Source organism: Periplaneta americana, chromosome 5 (genome assembly GCF_040183065.1).
Source record: "Periplaneta americana isolate PAMFEO1 chromosome 5, P.americana_PAMFEO1_priV1, whole genome shotgun sequence".
In the NCBI taxonomy this organism is placed as follows: domain Eukaryota; kingdom Metazoa; phylum Arthropoda; class Insecta; order Blattodea; family Blattidae; genus Periplaneta; species Periplaneta americana.
Window position 1 is genome coordinate 66342668 of NC_091121.1, and position 17895 is coordinate 66360562.

General features: G+C 34.6%; 1 protein-coding gene across 1 annotated transcript in view; it reads left to right on the forward strand.

Annotated features, from left to right (window-relative positions):
- Window positions 1-17895, forward strand: part of wwk (white walker) — a 61667-nt gene that overhangs the window by 6821 nt on the left and 36951 nt on the right. Inside the window, exons 3-9 of the mRNA XM_069825946.1 lie at window positions 4077-4237; window positions 4517-4752; window positions 5494-5610; window positions 8498-8604; window positions 12892-13077; window positions 14075-14227; window positions 17145-17280. Coding sequence (XP_069682047.1) covers window positions 4077-4237; window positions 4517-4752; window positions 5494-5610; window positions 8498-8604; window positions 12892-13077; window positions 14075-14227; window positions 17145-17280 — 1096 coding nt within the window. The remainder of the gene's footprint in view (window positions 1-4076; window positions 4238-4516; window positions 4753-5493; window positions 5611-8497; window positions 8605-12891; window positions 13078-14074; window positions 14228-17144; window positions 17281-17895) is intronic.

Genomic DNA, 17895 nt, shown 5'->3' on the forward strand with positions numbered 1-17895 from the left:
AGAGTTAAATATCTAACTTTTTAAGATATAAATTACTTTTGTGTGCAGTTCTTAAATAAACCTTTATCTGTTTATTTGAATGCATAGTAAGTGATTTCCTTGATGTCTGTATTTTGAATAATAGTTCAAGAACAAAGTAGGCCTAATATACTCATATGTATGAGTCATTGTATTGTAGTAATTGTAGACAAATATTAATGTCTTAAACATGAAAATAGTATTGTCTTAATTTGCGCTGACATTTTGCATATGTAAAAACGGCGCAAGATTTTGTGTAAAAGAGGAGACTGTATTTAATGTTTTATAACTGTTCTTGTCCCATTGCTAATAATTGATTACTTAAGTGTTAGCACAAAGGGCGGTTTACTTGCTTTTGTCTATCTGGCTGCCCACCTGTTTGCTTGCTCAACCACCTACATTCCCACTCTCCTGCTTTTCCCACATAGTTGCTCACTGTTTGTTCCCACGTCCGCCTACTTGCCTGTCACCTACTCATGTGATCATAAATCGTACCTTTTAGAGTGATCAATTTACCAAGAATTTCCCTGTTAAACTGAACAAAATATTGTAACTTTTATTTTACCATGGATTTTGAAAACAAATATTAAAATTATTGAGTTTCATATTATTTAAGAAATGGATAGCAACATGTTAAATATCGTCAGTGTAACTTAACTCATATATTTACATTGTTAATTCCGGAGCACTTCAAGGTTCATATCTTGGCTCACTATTCTTCTTGATTTATACAGTATTATCTAATAATTTGTCTAAAGTAATTAAATATTGGTCCACACCTATGGAGTAACAGCGCATCTGGCCGCGAAACCAGGTGGCCTGGGTTCGATTCCTGGCTGGAGCAAGTTACCTAGTTGAGGTTTTTCCAGTGTTTTCCCTCAACCCAATATGAGCAAATGCTGGGTAACTTTCGGTGTTGGATCCTGGACTCATTTCACCGGCATTATCACCTTCATCTCATTCAGACGCTAATTAACTTAAAATGTTGATAAAGCATCGTAAAATAACCTACTAAAATAAAATAAAAAAGTAATTAAATATTCAAAATGTTTACTTTATGCTGACTTTTAAATTAATGGAAAATATGTCTGATTTAGAATTTTTGAAAATTGATATTAACAATGTTTATCAATGGATATTAAATAATGGGTTAAATGTTAATATAAAAAAATTTTATATGTCTATACAAGGCTAATATACAATGAATAATGAACCATTACAACGAATTATATTGTGTAAAAGATCTAGATATAACTTGCTTACTTACAAATGGCTTTTAAGGAACCTGGAGGTTCATTGCCACCCTCACATAAGCCTGCCATTGATCCCTATTCTAATCAAAATTAATTCAGTCTCTACCATCATATTCCACCTCCCTCAAATCTATTTTTATATTATCCTACCTATACGTCTTGGTCTCCCCAAAGGTCTTTTCCCCTCCAGCCTCCCAACTAACACTCTATATGCATTTCTGGATATGCCCATATGTGCTACATGCCCTGCCCATCCCAAACGTCTGGATTTAATATTCATATTTATTTCAGGTGAAGAATACAATGCATGCAGTTCTGTGTTGTGCAACTTTCTCTATTCTCCTGTAACTTTATCCCTCTTAGCCACAAATATTTTCCTAAGCAACTATTAATAATAATTTCACTTTTCATAATCACGTATTTAATATAACAAATAATGCTTTAAAAATCTGGGATTTGTTATTACAGTAACTTAAAAAATTTACAAAACATTTCGACTTCGACCTTTCTTTTTAATTGTCATATTCACTCTAAATTGGAACATGCCGAAGTACTGTAATTTGGTCTCCCTTTTGTAAATCGCATAGTAATCAAATTGAACAATTCGAAAACGATTTTCAAAATACCTTTATTTAAAAATATATATATTATTTGGGCTTCCATAACAAAAATTTCGTACAGCAGTCTACTTACTGAACTTAATTTAATATCTGTCAGTCCTAGATCATTTGCTGAACTTTCATTGTAAAAAATGTTCAATAGTCTAACATCAAATTTAAGAAATCGTCAATTGTTACATTACAAAAAAACCAAATACCTCTTCACATAAAAATTCACCAGTATTGAAAATGTGTTCAAAATTCAATGAAATATTATGTAAGACATGAGATCTAAATTTCAGCATTTCTGACATTAAATACAAGCATTTTCTTATTAAAATATTGAAGATAGTTGATTTAAAATAATATTGCTATCTATTTGTTAATCTGGAATTTTCATTTATACTTTTATACTTTATACTTTTACCAGTGAAGTGATGCCAGTATACAGTGATTCCCAAAGTGTGGATCACTACCCCTTGGGAGTTGTGTAGAGAGTTGAGGGTGAGTTAGCGAGATGATTTACAAAATAAAACAAAAAATAACTTGTACTTATTTATAAACATAAATATAAACAAGCTGAACATAACAATAAAAAGATGTTTCAGTAGTTTTGAAGTAAAGAGTAATTAATGCCATAAATGTGCCTTCTTTCAAGATAGTAGCTTCTCAAATTTCTGAACACTATACTCGATACACATGCACTCATATAATTTTAAATATCAAGGATATTTCTGGCTTTTGATGGCAACCATAGATTAAAAATTTGTTTTGCGTAAATACGAGTTTGCAATTGCTGTCAAAAATTTAGAGCTTCTTTTGCATGCTTGAGGTATTCTTGCATTCTTTTGATCCAAAAATGGTCTATGCTCTGTGGAAAAAAAAAAGTGTAGTTTCAACATTCAATCAATGAGTCTTTCCGTAAATTTTTTTGGAATATCAGCCAGTTGAACGCAACTACCTAAAAAAAGGGATTCAGTATCCATCTGTGACTGTCATAATTGTTTCGAATTTCTTCCGGAAAATACTCAAAAAGCTGTTGTTTAAAAATGTGCAAACTTAATTGCATATCCATAAAAAAAAAACAGTATTTTTGGTATCATATGGTACGTACTAGTAGCTAAATTTTCCATAAGTTTCTAATACATAAGAATGAGTCAAATGTCTTTGTGTCAAGTGATGTCAAGTTTTCTTATAAATCCGTCGATTTTATCTCTGGCTGTTTTTATGTTAACACCTTGGCCTTGCAAACTACTATTCAAAGTATATAAGTGTTCAAAAAATACATCGGCAAAGTAAGCCAGTCTAAGAAACCAAAGAGAATTGGGAAATAGGTTTGCATATTCCAATTTCTCGCCTTTCAGGTGTTTGCACATTAAAAGTTGGGTTGTTTCCATTGGTTGTGAGTAAAATTATCGTTGTTTTCGATTTTACAGGGATTTGTATTTTTTTAGTTGGTTATTTAACGATGCTTTATCAACTACTAGGTTATTTAGCGTTGAAGGGATTGGTGATGGCGAAATGGGGCCGAGAATTCCCCATAGATTACCTGTCTTTTGCCTTACAGTTGGGAAAAACTTTGGAAAAAAAACTCAACCTGGTAATCAGCCCAAGTGGGAATGGAACCTGCGCCTGAGCGCAACTCTGGATTGGGAGGCAAGCACCTCAGCTGACCGAGCTATAGTGGTGGCTTGATTTATAGTTTTCAAATGAGGTTAAGTAAAACACGGTAGTGGGGTGTCACAAACAAATGTCTTGCCAGAAGTGGGTCGAATGTTCAAAAAGTTTGGGAAACACTGCTCTTATATCATGTGGCGACTGCTTGACCAGCGAAATCAACCCTTGTAAGGTCATTAAGCTCAATTTGTCTATTATTCGACATTGGTTTGTCATTGAAGTGCTTTAGATTGTTTTTCGTTTCTGTTGTTTTTAATTTATATTAAGTTCATTTATTTTAGATGAGGGAGAGTATTGTAGTGCGAAACTTAAGTATATGAATGTAGTTACAATTTGCTGTACCGTATATAATAGAAACTCTGAAAAAATGGGACAGCAGAAGTTCCTTGAAAACTAACTACTGAATCTTCAATTGCAAAATATTCGCTTACAAATATTTACGTTTTATAAATTGTACAGTCATAATAAGAATTGTATTTTCTTTAACTGATAGATAGTAATATAATTGTCAGAGGGTTTGTTGTTGCAGGAATGCGATGTGGTGCTCATGTTCCCTTCTGGAGCACAGGACTTCACACTCATGTGGTTACTGTCTCGACTGCGGGCCGGTACACCAGGTCTTGTGGTGCATGTCCGACATCATGCTTCATCTGACAGCTATGGTTTTTATTTGACAGCGCCATTCAGCGTGTGAGTACATTGTAAACCTTCAGATTTTACTGTTACTTTACGTAAAATAGCATTTTTATTAGTTACTGCATAAAATACATAATGGGAGAATATGTGTCATGTGTATGACATCGTTTATTCTAAACTATGAATCATAATCTAGATTAAGAGATGTAGCTGGCATCAGAACTTTACATGGCTTGTATTCTGTCTTAATAAATTTTACAGTTTAACATTTGATAGAAAATATCTGTCTAAATTACAAAGACTGAATGGTGCAAATGTAAGTTGCTGGTTTAGTCTGTTGAAGGCTGCTGAAGAGGTACATCTTCCAAAAACATTACGCTCAGAATATGGAGGAGGGCTCAAGGAGTTTGTGCAGCAGGAGATGTCTTACTTCGAAGGGACTGAAAACGAACGAGAGTTCTTCACAACACAGGAACGTCAGTGGCTGGTACTTCACCTACTGCAGACACTAAAGGCTGGTCCAGGTGATCAGGTGGGCGGATTGAAGCTCATCGAAGGACAAGCAATAGGTACATCAGAATTTTTTTTTTCTTTCCCTATAGTTATTTCTTACAACATGGATGTAAATGGAGATATGCCTGTATTATTGACTTAAGAATAAAATACTTAGAATGAAACAAAAATATATATTTTATTAGAAAAACAATGTTTTTCACCAGTGTACAGTTGTTCCAGAAAAAAAAATGGCTTGCCTGAATTTGCTGTTCCAGATTCAATGCATTGAGCATGCTCAGTGCTTCAAAACATTGATACACATGACATCGCATTGGCAGTTATTTAAATTCGTATTACTTTGTTTATTGTCGTAACTCGAAATGCATTTGAAAAGATGCAATGAAAATTTATCTGTTCTTAATAATAGATGAAAATTTATAAATTGTGCAGTAAATAAAATGATGATAAACGAAATTAACCTACATAATTAATTTAAAAAAAGCTCTTTCCTCAACAGTATCCGAATTAGTAGAAGAATCCAGAAAAGCTCAGATGTGTATAACTTAAGTAATTAAACCTACAACAGTAGTGTATAAAATATATACTTAAACCATTTTAACATATGTCCCTGCAGCATAGACAAAAATTAAAAATTCAGATCTAAATATGAAATACGGTTGCTATTTTGGCTATATTGTCTACCTTTTCACTGTTTGGTATCCAGTGGAATAATTGTACTTCCTCATTTAGTGTTGTAAGAGCGTATATTTTTTCCAGAAAATACACTGTAGTGATATTGTATATTCTTTCCTTAGTACCGAAATGTGTATCAGCTGGAGTGATATCACAGGTGTTTCCACTTCATGACCTCCCTAAACTCCAAAATCTGCAGAGGAAGTGGGTACGAGCGTTTCTTCATAGACAGCCTCTAGGTAACTCGTTGGCTCCATAGTTGTCTCTTGTAATATGTTGTAATTAATTTATATTTTAAAACTTAAATCAATACAAAATACTAAATTGTATGTAATAGTGCATTAGTAAGTGCATGAGGTGTTACACTAATATCTTAGGTTGATAATGTTACTAAGTTTGACTTAGCTGCATGGGGATTCCTGTTAACCTACTAGTTTTAGTAAGATGGTAATTATATGTTAACATAATAATATGGCCCAGAATAAAGTATAATCTAACTAATATTCTACCATATCGTGGAACTTATTTCGGAACTACATACAGGTTCCTTGATGAGGGCAAATAGGTACGATCTGAAGAGTCACGTTCAGTTGTTTGGAGTCATTATCATAACAGGGGATACTAATCGTAAATAATGAGGCACTCTTCACTATTCCTTGCTTCACATGATGGCTGTTCAGACATAGAATACTCGCAACGGAAAGTAGAAGTAATCCTGCAGAAAAATAGTTAGTTTCTTCGAAACATAGAGATCTGGGGACTAATTCATTTATTTCTTAATCTCATCCAAGAAACTAAATTTAAACAATTGTTTGAGTCGATTTCAAGTTCATCACCATTTTGTGATTTTGATTTGACTTGTTAACTTCTTTAGTGGAACTGAGGAAATTATTGCATCCAGAAAGCAAGTTTCCCGATTTTTTCCCCTCTTGAAAGTAAACGTAATTAGCCGTGTCAATTGCGCATGCGTAACAGATCTATGACGTATCAATCATATGCCAGCCGGACAGGTCCCGCCTGGTGCCAGTAGCGTGGCAGCAGTGGTCTGAAATGGAAGCTCTTATTCCTTCTCCCGCCGCCTGCGAGGTTCAGTTGGTGACAAAGTTCTTTAATGCACAAAGCATTGTGCCAATTGAAATTCATCGGCAGCTCTGTCAGGTCTATGGGCCGAACACCATGAGTAAGCAGATGGTGCATCGCTGGTGTAGGCAGTTTTCCAAAGATCGTCAAAGTGTCCATGATGAAGAGTGCAATGGGTGACCGTCCCTCATCAATGATGATTGTGTTGAGCTGGTGTGGCAGTGCATCATGGAGAACCATCGCTTCACGATTACGGAGCTGAGCAGCCATTTTCCGCAGATATCACGATCCTTGTTGCATGAGATTGTCACTAAGCACCTGCTGTTCAAAAAAGTGTATGCCAGGTGGGTGCCGAAAAACCTGACACCCGAACACAAAATACAACGTTTAGGAGCAGCACTGACATTTCTACAATGGTATCACGATGACAGCGACGAGTTCCTCGACAGGATCATCATGGGCAATGAGACTTGGATTTCGCACTTCACCCCAGAAACCAAGCAGCAGTCAATGCATTGGCGGCATAGTGGGTCTCCGGTCAGGACGAAATTCAAACAGACGCTGTCGGTACAGAAAGTGATGTGCACGGTGTTCTGGGACAGGAAGGGCATTCTGCTCATTGACTTCCTTCCAAGAGGTTAAACAGTGAACGCTGACCATTACTGTGAAACACTCGAAAATTGCGACGTGCCATTCAAAACAAGAGGCGTGGAATGCTTACTGCAGGTGTTGTGCTCCTCCATGACAATGCTCGTCCACATACGGCTCGGCGCACAGCAGCTGTTTTGACGGAATTTGGCTGGGAATTGTTTGATCATCCACCCTACAATCCTGATCTTGTTCCCAGCAATTTTCACGTTTTCTTGCACCTCAAGAAATTCCAGTCCTCCGGTGAGTGTTTTGGCAACGACGAAGAGCTGAAGACATCTGTCACACACTGGTCCCATTCACAGGCAGCAGAGTTCTACGACAGAGGGATACAAAAGTTGATCCCACGATACGACAAGTATCTCAATTCTGATGGTGGCTATGTTGAAAAAATAGCTGAAACATTGCTGTACCTGTTGCCAATAAATGTTTTCCTGAAAGTGTGTGTTCTTTTTTTTAAAAAAGTAGGGAAACTTACTTTCTGGATGCGCTTCGTATTTCACATATGCATCATCCCCATATAAATTGACTAGTAGGTACTAGTTACGAACAGAATCCGTCCAGTAGTTTACACTGACAGACAGGCAGTTGGCACATCGAGAACCACTTTTTCGGTACCAGTGACGCAAACGTTTAATTCCATGAAGATTTCAAAATCAGTATTTGGCAGCATCACAATAGTTTCTCTAATAAGAAAGTAAAAATATAATATGAAATTTCATTGATATAACAAATCCCTTTTTTGTTGTGTTTCATCTCTACCTTTTATACCGCCTTACAATTCAGTGTGGTGTAGAGGGAGGTACTAGACAGGTACACATTGCCAGCCTCCCTGGTCGTGTGATCAGTACAGCACAGGGCTACCACAGAGATAACACAGGACAGCACATGATCAGAAACACATGGTCAGAAAATGTATCTCTTCCATTGCCCACGCCGGGAATCAAACAAATCACTTAGATGGAAAATGCTTATGCAATACGCAGAACCAACACAGAGGACATATCAATTAATTATGAAATATTAATATAGAGAGTAATAATGTAGATAAATAGTTGCATTGTAATGTATATGTATATTTTCAGATATAATCTTCAGTAGATAATTTTTTTTACATTTTTTGGTGATATTTTATGCATTTTTCGTTTAAGTCGTTATAAAATAAAAGTATTATAAGAATATTGTAAAAATCACTTACCAATTCATTAAATCAGATAAATATTTCGCATGTGTTAAACAGTACTGTATTTAAAATCCAAATGACACTCTTCTAAAAGTACTCGTGAACTTCATGAATGATTGTGGTAGTTTTTGTTTTGCTTTATGATGGGCCACTTACTAACTGTCTTGTTTGTTGTTGTGGTAACTCTTCTCTCGTGTGGAACTTTCTGATTGTAGATGAAATCTGTGATTACTTTGGGGTGAAGATAACCATGTATTTTGCCTGGCTGGGCCACTACACCACAGCTCTCATTGTGCCTGCTGTGGTTGGGTTTGTTTTCTGGGTAAGTGTGCATGCTTCGAAGCAGGTTCCAAGACACCAGACATCTTGGAATTCCGTTGAATGCATTGATTGTCGTCAAAATTCTTGACCATTGTCACAAAGGGATATTTACTTGGGCAGCTTTCTTGTTTCTGTAGAGCTCTACAACGATAAGTTATTGATTACATTATTGTAAATATAATATATCGTCATAGGTGGTATACTGATACCGATTATTATGCTTACCATTAGACCCGAAATTCTCGGAAAGAACAATAGTACAAACACAACTAGTGAAAAGATTGAACTCACATATTTCTTGGATATCCCGAATTTAAAAGAAAACTTACAAATTAAACCAAATCCTTTAACTCTATTAAATATAGAATATAATCTAAATTTAACAGAAAAAATACTGAAATCTGAAGTAAACACTGAAATAATGAAACAGTTGTCTTTAGAGACAATTAATATTAGGTACCCTCCACAAAACTGGCTTCATTTATACACCGGCGGATCCTTGATCTCCAGAGAACAAGATGCCGGTGCAGGTGTTACGTGCTGTCTCTTCTCACTTTATAGATCTCTTGGATATGGAACAACAAGTTTTGATGGAGAAATCATTGCAATAAGTGAAAGTCTCAGGAATCTTCTATGCCACATCAATAAATTTAAGAATGCAGTTATATTGTCAGACTCCAAAACAACTATTCTATCAATAGTCTCTAAACACACACCTTCATCTCAAACAGCAGAAATAACTAAAATGCTCTCTCAATTAATATCACTCAATAAAAGAATTGTATTCCAATGGATACCATCCCATTGTGGAATCCTGGGAAACGAGAATGCGGATGCATTAGCAAAGAAGGGCAGCACTGCTACTTACAGACCTGTTACTAAATCTACGTTTTACTGTGTGAAAAGATTGATTAAATCTACATACTTAGACTTCAACAATCAAAGTTTGATAACACAATCCCAAGGGAAAAAATGGAACTCTCTGCATCATAATCCACAGTTAATTCCCGATTTACCACGAAAATCGTCTGTAGCTGCATTTAGGCTGGCAACAGGCCATGATTGTTTGGCCAAACACCTGCATAGAATTGGAATATATCAGTCCCCTAACTGCCCATTGTGCAACTCAAACCAAGAAATGGATTCGGGACACCTCAAAATCTGTGCTTCAGTGGCTGACCATGATAATATCTTTGAAAAATATTGGAGTGCAAGAGGTCAAATGGCTTTATTGTCAAATGCCTGGCATTAGAAAACAACAACATATTTCTCGGATTCGAGTTTTAATCACTGTGAGATGGCTTTGTCAGTAGAAAATCAAGATGTAGTCCATCCTGAAAGTGAGGAATCTGTGCTTCATGGACTAATGTTTAATAATGGACTATATTTTCTCTCTCCTTACAAATTCAAATAGGTTACGCCTTCTTTTAAGCTCTTTTTCTCTTCAAAAGTATAGTCTATTTGGATCGCAGAGTAAGAGCTCGCATAGATATTCAGAGATTCCTTGCAAAGACTATAGGTTAGATTTTCTCGCTCTCAACCTTTCATGTTTATCATTATAGTTGCTCTTAATTGCGTATATTTTTCTGTCACATTCGCTTAATATAATGCAGCTAATCGGCGATGTATGCAATGGAGGGGGAAAGGAACTGGCCACCCTACCACATTATCTCCTGGCCCAGTTGCTTCATAAGTGGTGTCATATTGGTATCATTTGTGAGGTTCAGACCTGTCTTTGAATAGTTGACTAAACAACAACATGTATTATATTAAGCGAATGTGATAGAAAAATATATGTTGTTGTTTTCTAATGCCAGGCGTTTGACAATAAAGTCATTTTACCTCTCGCACTCCAATATTTTTCAAAGATATTATCATGGTCAGCCACTGAAGCGCAGATTGTTCCGAATCCATTTCTTGGTTTGAGTTGCACAATGGGCAGTTAGGGGACTGATATATTCCAATTCTATGCAGGTGTTTGGCCAAACAATCATGGCCTGTTGCCAATCTAAATGCAGCTACAGACGATTTTCGTGGTAAATCGGGAATTAACTGTGGATTATGATGCAGAGAGTTCCATTTTTTCCCTTGAGATTGTGTTATCAAATTTTGTTTGTTGAAGTCTAAATATGTAGATTTAATAAATCTTTTCACAGAGTAATATGTAGATTTAGTAATAGGTCTGTAAGTAGCAGTGCTGCCCTTCTTTGCTAATGCATCCGCATTCTCGTTTCCTAGGATTCCACAATGGGATGGTATCCATTGGAATACAATTCTTTTATTGAGTGATATTAATTGAAAGAGCATTTTAGTTATTTCTGCTGTTTGAGATGAAGGTGTGTGTTTAGATAGAACAATATATGGATCACTACATTTTATATAAGCCAGGAATTTTTAATAATTCTATCTGTACATTGCCCTAGTGTCAGACGTTGATCGAAATACAATATTATAGTACTAATAAAGCTTAGCATGTAAAATTATTGGGTTCCCTTTATTGTGTTACAAAATGACGACCATCAGTGCAAAATGTTCCTGAGTAAAAATGTAATTATTAGCTATATGGGCTAGAGTAACATTTCAGGTAGTGCATTTTTTCTCAGTAGCATGAACAATATCCAGTGAAGGCACTTCTGTATATGGGTCATATAATATTTGATTCTCTATGTTAGTCTGGTTTCAGAAAATGTATTGAATTTTATGCCTGGTATATATTTTTTTAATTGCATATCTATTATTGCAGTTCATATACTTGTTTCTTTAGTTGTAAGGGATAGTGATAGCTGCTGTACTTAAAGATTTGTGTACAGATGATGATACTGTAGCACTCTGTATGTTACAATGAAAGTCTGGTGTTACTGCCTGTTATTTCTACCTGTTATGTTGTTACAATTATAGAAAAATAGCCAAGCTTTTTTTTATCTCTATTCGCATTAGTTAATCAATTGTCACGATAATTTCTTGGTCATCTAACTTTACATAATTTCATAATATTAAAAAAATTCTGAAGATCATATCGTATCTCTCTATGCTAGTAATAACAATGCACAATCTCTCTGTTCTCATGGATTTATGCACTGCAAATGCAGTATATGTCATTAGCAAGTCTCGGATTTTTGGGATATGTAAAATTAGATTTAAATTTTTCTATGTGTTTTAGGATTTATTTATTTATTTACTTATTTAAAGAAAAGTGAAAAAAGTTGCAATGTACACTATTTAAAAGACTTGTTCTGTATAGTAACATCTTTAAACAGTTCCTTTCACCCTTTTCAGAAGGAAATGGAAATTGAAGGGATGAGAATGAGATAAGTACAAAGCCACGCTTTTACCAAAAACGTTTTTTTGTGCAAGTTCATTTCTTGTACATAATGAAGCTACTAGTAATAGTACATTATGCAAAGAGCCTATAATGATAGTAATTAAGACGCAAGTATGGATGTTTATGAAAGAGCGCAAGCGAGTTTCATAATATTCATACGAGCATCTTAATTACCATTATAGGCAAGTTTCATACGACTTTTTATGCTCGACCATATTTCTAACTTGAAATTATTCAGATGTATACATTTTATTTGTATCTGACAAGATCGGAAGTGACCTTGTTCTAGGTCGTGAATTGTGAGATGTGCGCAGACGCGAAAGTATTGATTTTTTCCGAGGAACAATAATGTCATTGACTTTGATGTAATCCCGTTATACTTGATATAACTTTGATTATTGAATTCGACATTGAAAAACGAATGACAAATTGAATTTATTTGAATATTATTTACAATTAACGCTAATTATTATAGTAACAGAACATAACCTTCTGCGACAGTATTGGATTTCCATCCTCCGTGACTTTTCGCTAATTCTCTTTCGATTGCATATCCGATAATAATCGATACTTGCGGTTTTATAACGGTATAAAGCTGACTTGTCATTGGCTGAACACCTGTAAGCTGAGTTGTTATTGGCTGAACACCTGTACTTTAATGAGTAGGTGTACTTTAATGACATGCATTAAAGGACTGCTACCAGGTGTATAATTACTACATTTCGGCATGGTCGAGCATAAAATATTATAAAATTTAATCAATTTACTTACTTGCAAATGGCTTTTAAAGAACCCGGAGGTTCATTGACACCCTCACATAAGCCCACCATCGGTTTCTATCGGTGGATGGGTGGTTGGGTGTGTGCGCGCGCGCAAGTGTTGTCTGTTTTTGAACTTCTGAGAATTTATATTTATAATTTGTTTGTAAATCACCAAATATATTGCATAAAATTATTTGCTCTACAGATTGGATTCTGTGGAAGGGATCAGGCAACAGAGGATGTTGGCTTCGTTTTGTTCTCATTTTTCAATGTGTTGTGGGCCAGTGTTTACGTAGAGGCTTGGAAGAGATACAGTGCAGAGCTGGCGTATCGCTGGGGCACATTGGATCAGAGAGATGAACTGCTGGTGGAACCTCGACCACTCTTTACAGTAAGAATTTACAATATGCCAATATATCAATTAGACGTACTTACCATAATAATTATAAAAAAATAAAAATTCTTAACAGTAATACTCTACTCTCTCATACGAATTTTGAAAATAAAAATTATGATCCAGTGAGTGATTAAAGGTATACCGTCTCTTGTCCAAGACCTTAAACTCAGACAAGTTTTGGAATTCGGTAACTTTCAGATTTCAGAATCAATCCTTAACGTGATAACATGACCTTTTTATTCAGTGCCGAATCTATCATTCTGAATTTAATGACTAGTTCATGAACTCCAGAATGTGTTAGAATTTGCACTTGAGGAAATTGTTAACGAAAACTCTTCTAACTCTTCCTGCAGATTCGTACCTGAACTTGTAACACACGAAAATACACTGTTTAGTAGTTAGACGAAAAGTCATTAATCACAACAAGTATACACGTAGGTCTATATGTTACGAAAAACGAACATATGTATATACTAGTGAAAGACCAGGACTGCTTAGTGTGTGAAGATAGATTCCGTTAAGATATCAAAATGTAAACTCTTGCAATAATAAACCATCAGCCACCTGCTGTTATCACATGAATCATTCAGCGAGAGAGCTGCACCCAAAACAACCATGCTTCACTAGGACTTGTATCTGCACATTGTGAAGTTGGGGACTTTCTTTTTCTGTGTGAATGCATAGTATAATCTCGGCTCTCGCGCTGTCGCTTGCCATGATTCGGCATGTGAGCATGTGCAACTGATATCGATTTTATATTGCCCTCTTTATTTATGCCATTTCTTTCGGGAACAGATCATATCAGATGGTAATCCATAAATTAGTATAATTATGAGATATCTTGAAGTTCGAAAAATTTTCCATATAAATCACAAATGCACAAATATTTCTACAGTAGATAGAGATGTTTAGCTTCGTGAATTCAATTGGTCATTGTATTTTTTTCAGTTGCTCATATATATATTTCGAGTTTATATATTTTTTATTGCAGGGTACATTGGAAGTAAGTTCAGTAACTGGTCAGTTGGAACCGACGTACCCAGCTTGGAAGAGGAATGTGTTTCGCTACTTGGTCAGTGTCCCCATAATCTTCCTCTGTCTTCTTGTTGTCTTCATCGTCATGATCTTCACACTGCAGCTTCAGGTTCGATATTGTTCCATTGTAATAGCCTTACTGGTATATTACCACCAAATTTGGAGTAGAACTAAAGTATAAGAATTTAATTTGATATGAAATGTGTGCAACTTCAGCATTAACATGCTTTGTACATTGATTTGATGGTTGTATTCATTTAATGATGTATCATATGTTCCATAGCTATAGAGAAGTTGAATAACTGAGATATAAAGTTGTATAGAGTATTAAAATGGTTATGCGGACTTGTATAAGGTGTTGAAATGTTTGGAATAATCATTTTTATACAGGAAGATACATGATGGTAAATATACAAAGACACTCGTTTTTACAAAATTATACTGTACTAGGTATTTATATAATTTAAAGATTAATTCGTTAATTATTCCCAAGATGTTACATTATTTAAAAGCTAAACTCATTTATACTAAGTTATAAAAAAAATAATAATATTTTGAAGATAACTTATTCGTATAAAGCTGAATAAGGTATTAAAATTTTTAAGATTTACCCATTTATGCAAAGTTATAAAAGATATTAAAATATTTGGAAGAAACACTCATCCACACAAAATAGACAGAAGGTTAATACTGTATTTAGAAGAGTTATTCATCCATAAAAAACTGGATAAGACATTAAAATCTTTCAGATTTTTCCTTTTACACCTGTATAAAACTGTATAAGATGCACAAATACTTTACAAGATTCAGTCATTCATACAAAATTGTGTAAGGTAATAAAATATTTGGAAGATTCATACAAATCTGTATATATAATACTATATCTAAATATGTATTTGCAAGATTAACATATTCTTACAAAGTTTTATAAGGTACTTTATTATAATACACTGCGTTTGTAAAATTAAATTATTATATAATTACAAGAAAACACGATGGAGTTCTGAAACAATCATTAATAAAATAGTAGCTCTTCTCAAGTTTTTGTTCTATTATAGTTGTCATGTCACCTATCGATCGGTTGTTAACAGTTATTATTATTATTATTATTATTATTATTATTATTATTATTATTATTATTACCATTGAGATTGACAATACGAAAAGTGTTTCGTGAAAAGGCCACTTTTCATTATCACCATTTAATACGAGAAAAATTCGTTCCGGCACCGGGAATCGAACCCGGGACCTCTCAGCTCTACATGCTGAGTGCTCTTTCCAACTGAGCTATGCCGGGACACGATCCACAGTGCCGGCCGAACTCCTCTCATAATGTCTTACGGCCTTACTACCTGCACTTTAGACTATGTAAGTCATAGATGCAGGAGCGCATATTTAAATGACTTTTATGGCCATATTCAACATCAGTTTGTGACAACTGCTAACAGTTAATACATCACATATTCATTATATATGAGGTCTCGCCTACCTCACTGAATATTACACGACTACTATGAAGTAGCCAATGTGTATTATCACCATTTAATACGAGAAAAATTCGTTCTGGCACCGGGAATCGAACCCAGGATCTCTCAGCTCTATGCGCTGAGTGCTCTTTCCAACTGAGCTATGCCGGGACACGATCCACGGTGCCGGCCGAACTCCTCTCGTAATGTTTTACGGCCTTACTACCTGCACTTTAGACAATGTAAGTCATACATGCAGAAGCGCATATTTAAATGACTCTATGGCCATATTCAACACCAGTTTGTGACAACTGCTAACAGTTAATACATCACATATTCATTATATATGAGGTCTCGCCTACCTCACTGAATATTACACATAATGAATATGTGATGCCACTTTTCATGTTTCTATATGTGCTACATAATGTGGGGATATGGGTTCATGAAAATCCACGTGCTATTGTTGAACATGAACACTAAAGCCCGAAAGTTAATGTGCGGTGTGCTCTTACAAGAGTTCAAGTAATTGGTTTCTTCTTTCCTGAATCCACTGTAATCTCGCTGAATCAGTACTCCAAATTACGAACGTCATGTAATATTTCAGCAAGATGGTGCTCCTTAATGTTCCTCTCGAGTACTTTGGGAATCGTTGAATGAAACATTTCTACGGAGATGAATTGGAATTTCACGTTAACAATGAATACACAGCAAAAACTTGGAGAGTTATTCTTTCATTTAGTGGCTATTTCAAATCTCCATCATGTTTGGTTACAATATTACACATATTTTATAATCATTTAAAAATCATTATGACTTTACATACAAACTTGCATATTCATACAAAACTATGCATATGACGTACATATAAATATTTGGAAGATTCACGCATTCATACAGAGCTGTATAAGATATTTAAAGGTAGTTCAGATAACACTCATTCGTGTAAAATTGTATAAGATGCACAAATATTTTGCAAAATTCACTAGACACAAAATTCTATAACATACAAAAATATTCACTCATTCATGACTATGCAAGGAGTAAGTTAGTATCTGATTGACTAAATTCTCTTTACAATTTTGAGGTATTTACTGGTAGTTTTTTAAATTTAACCTTTTTATTTATTCTTTTATAGATATATTTTCAATTATAAGTGATCATTTTATCCAATTTTATGACATCTAACATTTTATTTCGTCTTTGGTTTGTAGTTGTTTAATTTATGTCGAGACCAGGTGACAAAAGCCAGTGATTTAGTTGTCCATGTGCTTTATACTGGAATCCAGCAAACAAAATTTAGATGCGTTATAAATTAGTTTCATCCTGTGCAGAATATAATGTTATCCATTTATGTAATCATATATTGCGTCTATGATGTTTTATAGTACACACTTAATCTTATGTATCTACTGCTTTTACAGCTTTAAGTTAATTATTTTCTGTCTAGCAGAATGGATTTTTGGATGAGAAAGAAGGAGGGAAAGTTCATTAGATGGTTATTTGAACTAAATTGATTACTTTATAACACATACACCCTTCACTGTGTTTTATTATTAGGAATGGTGGGATCAGCGGATCACAGAACGAGGTTACTTCTTTTGCCTCAGTTACCTGCCCAAGATTATGCTTGCAGTAGTGATCACTCTGCTGGACGAGGCATATTATAAAGTAGCATGCTGGCTCAATGATAAAGGTGAGTTGTGCTTTGTTACCAACGTGTAATAATTTAAATACGAGACAGGGATAAACAGGAAAGTCAGTACATAGGTTATTTATTGACAAGGGATAAATATTTTAAATAATCCATATTCATTTTGGGGCACAAAATTAGACAGTTACTAGAAGGGGAGCTATTTATAAATTCAGGTTTGGTACTTAATCATTGTTTTCTCAACTTCATTGGATATCTTCTCACTATGTTCTATTATTCGTATGTAATATCTTTGATAGCATATGATTATAAAAGAATTTTCATGGTATTACAATACTACTTTTAATATCTCATTGTACAAAGTATTTATGGAAAAAGTATGGTAATGGTTGAAAAATAAATTTCTAGATTTTACAAAAATTCACGTTGTGTTATCCTTTTTAGATGCTGTCTGTCTGTCTGTCTGTTCATCCATTTTATAATAATTTCTTCTAATATTTGCAACATCTCCTAAATTCGTGTTTACATACAGTCATTTTATTCAGCAATTGCTCATGTAAAATATAATTTTTTACATAGAATTGACTAGAGCGATTCTCATTTAGAATTCTTTGTTTATTTCCTTATTTTTATGCAAATAAAGTGATAGATAAAACA